General features: G+C 34.7%; 1 protein-coding gene across 1 annotated transcript in view; it reads left to right on the top strand.

Moving 5' to 3' along the window:
* Positions 1-10,051, top strand: part of LOC147658052 (uncharacterized) — an 11,534-nt gene extending 1,483 nt beyond the window's left edge. Inside the window, exon 3 of the mRNA XM_086904963.1 lies at positions 9,380-10,051. Within this exon, the coding sequence (XP_086761089.1) occupies positions 9,380-9,642 (263 nt within the window). The 3' untranslated portion in view covers positions 9,643-10,051. The remainder of the gene's footprint in view (positions 1-9,379) is intronic.
* The last annotated feature ends 320 nt before the right edge of the window (positions 10,052-10,371 follow it).

The raw sequence follows: 10,371 nt of genomic DNA, 5'->3' as shown, positions 1-10,371 counted from the left end.
GTACGCGATAACCACTCGAAATATCTTACCGAATAATGTAATAACAGCAACGGTTAAATACGACTAACGTGCAACAAATTGGAACATCGAGTTGCCACGATCTTCTAAATTGCCCGTTCGCGTGTACCGTTCGATCAACACGCCGAATCGATTGTTGCCGTTCGTCGGCAACTTTTTCAAATTTTCGGAGTTTTTTCCCGAACCGAAATTCAAAGATAACCAATCGATTTGAACGATTTATCGCAACGTAATTATATTCAACGTTGTTTCGAAATTGTTATTCTTATCTTTAGCAGCAATTGTCGACGGCGGCGACGACGTGGTAATCGTAACCGATAGATGATATTTTTGTCACAGCACTTTCCAAGAAAACTTCCGGACTTGTCTGTCTCTTTGTGTTCGAACGAAACGTGATCCGATGACAAGAACGATTATCGGAACAACGACAATAGCAGCGATAACAGCTCTTTCGACCAAATCCCTTCTTCCCCATGTTTCGAATCCTCTCGAATCGCTCTAATTTTCCTTTCCGATTTTTCGACGAGTGAAACAATGCGAGCAACTCGTGCCGTACGATCATCGTCGTCGTATCCTTCCACTGCATCGGCTCTGACCGCCCGCCTCGCACTGAATCGACCGTTACCCCTTCCCAAACCTTCCACACCTCTCTATCGCTCACCAACACTACCGCCGCCCCGCCCGCCCACCACTACTACACCACTGCTCGCTTCCATCGCGCCATTACCATTACCACGAGGATCGTTGCAGTTATAGAATAACCTCGCTATTCCAATAACTTGTCACGAATTATTCCTACTATTAGATCTTCTATCAATCACGTTCCGCCGTTCTCATCAATCCAATTTACCGAATCTTCGAACACTCGTTTATCCAACATATTTATGCGTATATTTTTTTCTCGCGCTTTGTCCACTTTTCCAATAAATTTCATACGCGTACGTGTAAAAAATTTTATTTCTAACGCGTGTCTTTCGTGTCTTTTAAGGGGACACAAATTTTGGATATTAATAATTCTAGTGCAAGCGTCCATATTTTTCATCTTCTATCTTCTATTCAATTAATAACAGTTCCACATCCAATGATTTTAGAGAAGTTTTTTTTTTTAAAGAAGTCAAATTTGCTATTGATCGTGTTAAAGAATATTGCCAAAATATATATTCTAAAATCTCACGCATATATATTCTCACAAAGATTGAACAAGACTATACAATTATACAGCGGTATGAATAATTTTAAATGATATATCGTGAAAATTAAAATCGAATGAAAATTAAACGCATATATAAGCGAGATTATTTATGATCATGGATCTTGAGATTGACCTTGACAACATATTTCAAGGCCATTGAAATCGATAAAGCGTATCTCCCGTTCGAAATAACTATAAATAGATATTTTTGCTTAATCTGCGATTTCTTTTATTCTTTAAAGTACATATTAAAGCTATCTGTATAAATATGTTAAAGCTACGAATATATTTATAAATACGTTTTTTCTTTTTTTTTTTTAGTCACCAAGATTCTACGAAATGTATTCGATAATTGTAACAATAACAATATCGAATATAATCTTGATACAACGTATAATCAAAGAGACAAACATGCCTAAGTGGCATCTTGTAATCAGTTAGAAGAGAACTTTGAGATTATCGCGCTTACGTAATAAGCTAGTTGCGCCTAAACTACACAAAGGACTTTAACCAGTGTACAAATATTATATACAAAAAAAAAAAAAAAAAAAAAAAAAAAAATATCGATACATAATTTAAAATACGATAATTTTTTTAAAATTGGATGACTTGTTCTTTTTTTTTAAGAATTATTCGCGGATTTTAATTTATCGAATTAAAAACGTGTAAAAAAAATTTTTGAAAAAAAAAAAAAATTACAATTTGTGGTTAGAATCGCGAGCAAAAATTTTTATTTTTCAAAAATTTTATTATACATCGTTTAATCTAAACTAATCCTAATATCTAACTTGTTAAAAGTAGCTCGAGTTGTCTAATTTTAAAAATGTTATCGCATTTTAAAGGTGTACCACTTTTTTGACCGTATTACGTATATGTAAGTATATATATATATTATGTGATTCGTTAATGAGTATGCGTATATGAGCAAGTAAGTACATGTGCGATTCGTTAATGACAAGTAAAGCGATATGGATAAAATATATACTCATATTTTTCTTTAGTTCCCGCATATATGAAAATATATCCTCTCCGCATATATATATATATATATATATGTGGATATCGCTAATCCTATGTATTCATTTGTTATAAATATCGTATAAATATATATATTCATATATATTTAATATTATAATAAACATTTCGTCAGATTAGATAATATACGCGATAATATTTGAAACAAGATTTCTTCTTCGGGAAAGGAAAACAATTTTCAACGTGAATACTTTAACATTCACGGAAAAAAAAAAAAAAAAAAACGATAATAAATTATATTAGTAAATATACGCGGCAAAGATATATCGAGTAATAATTCAAAAATGCAACAGTGAAATACAAAATCGCATGATACAATTTCGTTATTTTCATTCTCTCGGTTTTAAGAATCATGATGAGAACCGGGCAAAGACTTTTAAAGATATCGGGACACGATCTGATAAGATAAAAATCGATAAATCATCCTTCTTTAATCACGATTAAACACGATTTTTTTCACGATTTTTATTTTGTCACAATGCAGACATTATCTACGAATTTATTTTCGTTGATGAAAATGAGACATCATATCGTATCAATTAGATTATTATTTTTAAGAAATATTCGTCAATTAAAAAAATTATAATAATTGAAAAAACGTAATTCCATAAGATGATCGAAATCCCCTTTATATTTCCAATTTATTTTCTCACAATTATTTTCTCTATCCTTCCGACAGGAGTCGAGTTTGGATGGGTAGAAGGGTAAAGGAAAACGAGTTTATTGCGCTCGGAGAGCGCAGCTCAAAGGGGATCGAAGATATACATGTATACGTTACATGTATATACGTGACGTGAATAATTGTAACTTGACTGGTTACGCTTCACAATTAGTACCACATATGCGGTCATCATTGAACATTGTATGAGCTATAGGTAGCCGTGTGTTGGCATTGCTAATACATCCATACAAGTTTCACTGTCATCGACATCGTGCCATGCTATGCGGTGTAGTTTCCGTTCCACGACGTACGTATCCATTGCCCTTTTTGCTTTTATCTAAATCTTTCCAATTAGTCATTTCCGCATACAGTTTTGTTTCATTCTATTTCACTCTCTTCGTCTGATCTTATACGCTTATCGTAGAATGGACACAAACAAATACAAGGAGAATTGAGAATTAAGATTCTCCAACATCGATTGAATCGATAATGAACTCTTATCTCTTTGATTGCAGATTGACGAAACAATCGTGCGTATAGAAATCGAATAAAATCCATCTAATATTGTTTCTTTAATTTAAAAAAAAAAAAAAAAAGAAAAAGAAATAGCTATATATATATATATAGCTGTACACGATCATGCTATTCGTATGCAAGGAAAAAGACAATTCGCGACTGAAAAAAAGCTAAAGAGCAAGTGTAAATGAGAAACGAACGCATAAGGGATGATACTGTATCTTATGAATGAAAAAAGAAATATGATTAAAGGAAAAAGCAAAGAGATGGCGTACGTAAGTACAAGTAGTAAACGAGTGTAGCGAGAAGAGATGCGAGTTCTGTGTATTTGTACGTGTAAAAGCGCGCGCGTTTGTATATGCATGCACGTATAAATGTCGGGAGAAACGGTGGATGGGAAGAGGGGGGGGGCAAAGGAGAAGAAACAACATCTCCTAACTCGCTTGCTCGCACGCACGCACGGTCGATCGTTCCTGCTGGCAGCCATTTTGTGCTCGCCCGTAGACCCGACATTCTATCCTGGGAAAGTACTGTCCGTGATTCGTTTTATCCATCCATTTGTTTGCCCGATTACGCATTTTCCGTTCACGAAAAAAACCCAAGAACGAAAAGATATCGTGTGAAAATATGTATTTTCGATCGAAGAACGAATTTTTTAAAATATCCTGACGCTCAAATTATCGAATGTTTTGTACGACAGGACAATAAATTCTATATCGGAATATATCCTTCCGTAGTTGATTCGATACAACCTTGATTGTAAAAATTGTTTACTCGTGACCGCTTTTAGCGTTAAATTTCCTTACTTTTTACTTCTTCAATAAGCAATAATATGCCAATGTTAAAAAGAGATGAATTTATCGAACAAAGGTTATCGTTCGCTTGATGACCGTGTGTCTAAAGTCAGCTATTTTAATCAATATCAGAGATTACACCAATGTATACATATTTCTCGCTAATTAAAATATACTTTATACTTGTCATTGTTTCTCCATCGTTAGTGTGAAACGCAATACTTCGTTATTTCAAGGATTTTTATCGTTATCTATGAAAACCAGAAATCTAAATCGGATGGAGAAAATATCAAGCGAGATATTAAGTGCTATGATACTTGTTACAACTTTGCTTTAATCAGAAAAACAAATAATAATAAAATATTAATGAAAAAAATTATATAAAAGTATATATGTAATAAATGAATGCAAAAGAAATCCATCGAATAATAAATATGCATGCTATTAATGAAATATTTACGAGTTGAAATGTAAATCGTATGTAGATGAATTGCCAACTTGTTTTTTGCAATTGTTGAAATTTAGAGTTGGCCTCTTTTATTTGCCAATTCGATAAATAAAAATTATATTATACGAAAAATTTTAAAAGAACAGTAAGCAAAGTAAAATAAATTAAACGTAAATAAAATTTAAATAACAACATAATTGTGTACCCGATTACGATGTAAAATATATTGAAACATCAATCGAATTTTATCGATTTTTTTTATTTCACGACGATAATTTTTTAATCAATTTGCCAAAATAATTTATCAATTTTAGAAAACTAATTATAATTAATGATCAAAAAATTGGCAACGATGTTCCATCAACAATAATCGTTAATTATTGCAGAAGAATTTTTTGAATTTCCCGCCTTTTTGCTTGCTCTTACTTTTTTCAAAAGTTTTCTCGTATCAATCAAATTAATGAATTATATGTTATAATATCACTTTTCGTTATTAAAATTCGACTTATTATTATCAGTTAATAAAATAAAAACAATATATACAGTGAATAAATAAAAATTCATATTAATTACTACGAAAATTTATTGATTTAAAATCATCGATGAATTATAAAAATTATAGAAATTATAGTATCGCGCGGAAGAATTTAAAGATAAAGATTGCAGATTCGATAAATATTTGAAAAATAAAAAGGTGAAACGATATATAATAATAGGATAGATAACTCGAATGAATCGTGATGTGTTTACATAAAAAAACAACACTATTGCTATCATATTATCGCGTCGATCGATCGTTCAGAGATTAATCTCGACAAAACTTTAGTTTCGTTTTTACAGAATTCGTCCTGAATACTAGGTAGATTTAATACCATAAATGAGATATATTCGTTAAATTCGTATTATTACGTAAATCAAAACAAGGTCATTGTTTATCTTCTAACTTGCGTATTTACGTATCAAGCAGCTTACGTTAATACCTGGAATTAGTTGGCTGAAAAGAAATAATCGAAAATTTAACGATATTTAATCATAAAGTTATTACGCAGATATATATGTATATATATATATATATTATAACTTAATTTGTTTATACCCATTTATCATATTTTTCTTAATAAATCTGTTTTTAATTTTCTTATCTTAATGTGAATCCAATAATTCATTTCCATTTTTTTTCAAGTTTATAGCAGCAGCATATAACATCAAGTCCAATGGACTGTGATATCATTATTCAAAATTCATACAACGATAACTGAATTCTAGTAATTCTATTGTGCTTAAATAAGATCTTTTTTTCAATCGAAATAATGATGAGACGGAAATAATTTGTAAAATGCGTATCAAATATTAAATACTGATCGATTCTTATTTGCGAAGATGACCTAGTGAACTTTCAAATAAAGATGAAGATAGAAAGACGTAAAGACGAGGTCGCGTCTATTGTGATCGTAATCGATCGTAAGCCACGTTAAGTCCGCATCGTTGCATGACATACAATGGTCCATGATGATGTTACGCGAAATATTGTTTTCCATCTAATCGTGCTAAAAACATTAGAAACGATCGAAAGGGCAGTCAATGTACATGGCATGTGCAAATAATGTACGCATTATACTGCGAACTATACGATACCGGTTCTACAGAAGGCAAGCTGAAGGATCGCTACGGTTCAAAGTGGGAGAATGTGTGCGTCACATGTATATGTGCGTCGCGTACCGGCTTCACTATGATTCGAAAACGCCACGCAAAACGCATACACTAAAGTATCGAATACGCACACGCGCTATGCCACGCTACCGCGAGACGACGCGAGACGACGTGAGACGACGTGAGACGGGACGAGACGAGACGAGATGAGACGAGACGAGACGAGACGAGACGAGACGAGACGAGACGAGACGAGACGAGACGAGACGAGACGAGACGGGACGGGACAGGACGAGACGAGACGAGACGAGACGACACGAGACGGGACGAGACGGGACGAGACGAGACGAGACGAGACGAGACGAGACGAGACGAGACGGGACGAGACGAGACGAGACGGGACGAGACGAGACGAGACGGGACGAGACCGGACGAGACGAGACGAGACGAGACGAGACGAGACGAAACGAAACGAAACGAAACGAAACGAAACGAAACGAAAGGAAACGAAACGAAACGAAATGAAACGAAGCAATACGACGACACAATGCGACACACCACGCACTAGGTAAGTGGTGAATATATACGTGCTCGATAAAAGCGTGCACACTGTCGTGCACCACGTATGGATAAAAAGTACAACGTTGTGTGAATCGATGGAAATACAAGCTTCTTACCATCGTGCGCTTTTATCGAAGGCTGGATAGGTTTGCGTGTTGATCGTTTCAAAAATCCATCCTTTCTTGCCAGATTCGAGATTCTTTTTCCTTCCGTCGATGCTCCTGTTATTATTCATGTGGATTCATCGAGGATGGTGTATTCCAGAAGGTAATCCAATTCCAAGAAAGATGACCAATTTTCCGGTATTGTCGAGTGTCTCATGACGCGTAGTAAATTCACCTCACGACCTCGTTCCCACGCACCTACATAACCACGCATAAACGAATACACTAGTAACAACTATCATTCAACTAGATCTCGATATGTTTAAATACACAAGCGTTCGCGTCCGTACACATTTTTGCAAACACATATATTCGCACTGTATGCACTTTGCATTGTGTATACTTAAGCTTGATTATCCATGCGACACTATATGTTCTTCTTTTTCGGTAGTAGTGTTAACTAACCGGTGTGGCTCGTCCACCTTCACTCTCACTCACTCGTTTCAACCTTGCTTTGTTTCTCTCCGTTTCTAATTTCCTCCGATTTTTCCCTCCCCCCCCCTCTTTTTTTTTTTACATTCTATTATATTTTTCTAATTCTCTTAAGCTTTCGAAATAAATACACAATAGTGATCGTGCACAGTTTTTCGTCACACTCGATAAACACGAACATGCGACGAAGGAACAAACATACGTAGCACTTTCCCAAAATCCGAGAACACGTAAGTACATTGTACGCGATTCCCTTTTACGAGACCACATTCGTAAGCCTGAATAGATTCAATAACTGCCTCTTCTTCAAGTTCTGAATATGTAGATAAAAAGATATAGCATAGTTAGAAATTACGAAACTGACATCGCCGTTTGATCAACCAGCCATACTTGCAATATATGTCCGGGCGACACTCGTTACAAGCAGAATACACAAAACACAACGAACGGGACGCTAATACTAACACAGAAACGAACATGCCCGTGCGCATTCGTTCGTTTGTCGTTTGCTCGCGTGCTCGTCCTACTACACGCGCAAGACACACAAAGTCAGAGCTATCGAGAAAGATAGAAATAGTAGGATGAAAAAGGGAAAGGAAAGAGAAGATCGGAGCATCTACGAGAGCGAGAACGAAAAAATATAGTAGGTGCGTGCGTGCGTGCGTACGTACGTGCGTGCGTGTGTACGTGCGTGCGTGCGTCGTGCGTGCGTGTCGTGTATATATTATGTATATGTATTTGTGTTTGTATATGTACGTGTAGAAAAGAGAAGTTGCACGCAGCACCCTATCCGTCTCTATCTGGTAGCTATCGAGGATACACGATTATCATGCGCACTCTCTCTTTTTTCGTTTCCACTTGGTGCCTCTGTTTCAGTTCCTGCATTTGTAAACGTCTACCGGTCTTCAACTGATCCGAATCGGTGCTCTTCGTTTCGATCGCGCACTCTCACAAACAAACACACATACCGACTGTAGTCTACTCGTGTATACATCGAGAGACGAAGCAGAACTCCTTCGTCGTCTCGTTCGGCCGACGCCGCGCGAGAAATATACACACTTTCTTTTCCAAATATCGAATTTTTCTCGCACTTTGACACTTTCCAATCTTATTGATGTAATGCCAAAGTACCGTAAGTACACATACCTCGTCTATTTATTCGAAAAATCCCGATTTTCCGGGCTGTGACGAGTAAAGAAAAAATGCAGACACCGCACCTCCCTTGTCAGAAAGCACTCACGGCAGACCGCAACACATGGCTACGGGCCTCCACCAAGATCGGGCGTCCTCGACTGTATTCGGCAAACTACGGTTAGGACCGTATCTATCGCTTCGGTTACCCTTCTGCTTCCATATAAAAAAGAAATGAATCCTGTCATTGTACAAATAATTTTCAATAGACTAAATAATCTATTGCTTTATACGTTATGAATGTATTTTCGATGATTCTCGTTATTCATTTTATATATATATATATATATAACATGAAATATATATATATATATATGTATATATGTATATATATTGAAATTTATAGAATATGTAAATTGTAATTTCAACTTGAATATATCGATATCTATTATACATTGTGTTATTCACATTTCATTAGTTTATATGTCGCGTTTTATTATTATATTACTATAAACATAATAATTTTGATTCGTTATTAATCCAAAATTATATTAAATATTTTAAAGCGTTGAAAGATAATGATGAAAGAAATTGAAATATATTTTTCTAATTTAAAGATGTTGATCAGTTTCAGAATTTCATAAAAAATAAATATTATATTATATAAAAAAAAAAAAAAAAAAAAGAAGAAGCGAAATCAATAGAAAAAAAAAAAAAAGATAAAAGATAGGGAAAGGGGCGCTTGGTTATTGGTTTCCGGTGCTGGCCAACCGTTAGGAGCCGGGCGAGGGTTCTGCACAGGCGTCCTCCGTCGTCTTCTACCGAAGGCCGTGTGGTGTCACGGTGAGCGTGGCAAAACCCGGAAAGAAGAAAAGAAGCCGAAGGAGCGTGAAGAAGTACGAAGGAATACGAAGGAGCCCGAAGGAGCTAAAAGACTCTCCTCCTATTTCTTCTCTTCATCATCTTTTAGTTTTCTTCACCGAAACCAGCTCCTGATTATCAGTATAGTACATATATATACGTATAATATAACGAAATAAAATTTTGATTCTTTTCCCCTTTTTGTCTTTATAATTTTAACTTTATAATTTTTTTTACATAAATTTTTATTAACATCTAAATAATCATAGATTAAATCTAACAGTATATAATAATTGATATGAAGTTTAATAATGAAAATGAAATCATAGTTTAACAATTATTAAGTTTGTAAAAAAATTATTTCATAAAAAATTTCGTGTCAAGTATGTAAAATGATCTTGCTACTTTTTTTGTTTTCTTTTCTTTCTATTTTCTTTCTTTCTTTTTTTGTTCTTTTTTTTCTTTCTTCGTTTTTACGTTATATACACAGATAATTTTTATGTATATATTGCTTTTTGATAATATCAAAAATTGATATATTGTATCTTTATATACACGTATTATAAACGATTAAATTAGCATCGTATACTTATTGACTTTGATCTTTGACAATTTCGCAATGTGTCCTCCAAGGTCCCATCTGTAGTTGATACAGAACATTTTATTTCCCTCCATTGCTCTTTATGTTGGTCTTATTCTTTCTCTCTTATTATCTCTCTTCGTCATAACCTCCCCACTCTGCATCGATACCACGCCACTTTGGTTTTTCTGCTCCACCCTTCTATATGTATATCCACACCACAGACGAGATATAGAATAGACCTCTCATACAATGCTCTTTTTTTTATCTCGAAATTCGAGGATTATATGACCCTTTACCATTTTCGTGTCACATGCGACGTTATCAA

This window comes from Apis florea, unplaced genomic scaffold (genome assembly GCF_048593485.1).
Source record: "Apis florea isolate Af1SG1 unplaced genomic scaffold, ASM4859348v1 contig_2350_pilon, whole genome shotgun sequence".
Taxonomy (NCBI): Eukaryota; Metazoa; Arthropoda; class Insecta; order Hymenoptera; family Apidae; genus Apis; species Apis florea.
Note: the sequence above shows the minus strand (reverse complement) of the source record. Positions and strands in the feature narration are given on the sequence as shown.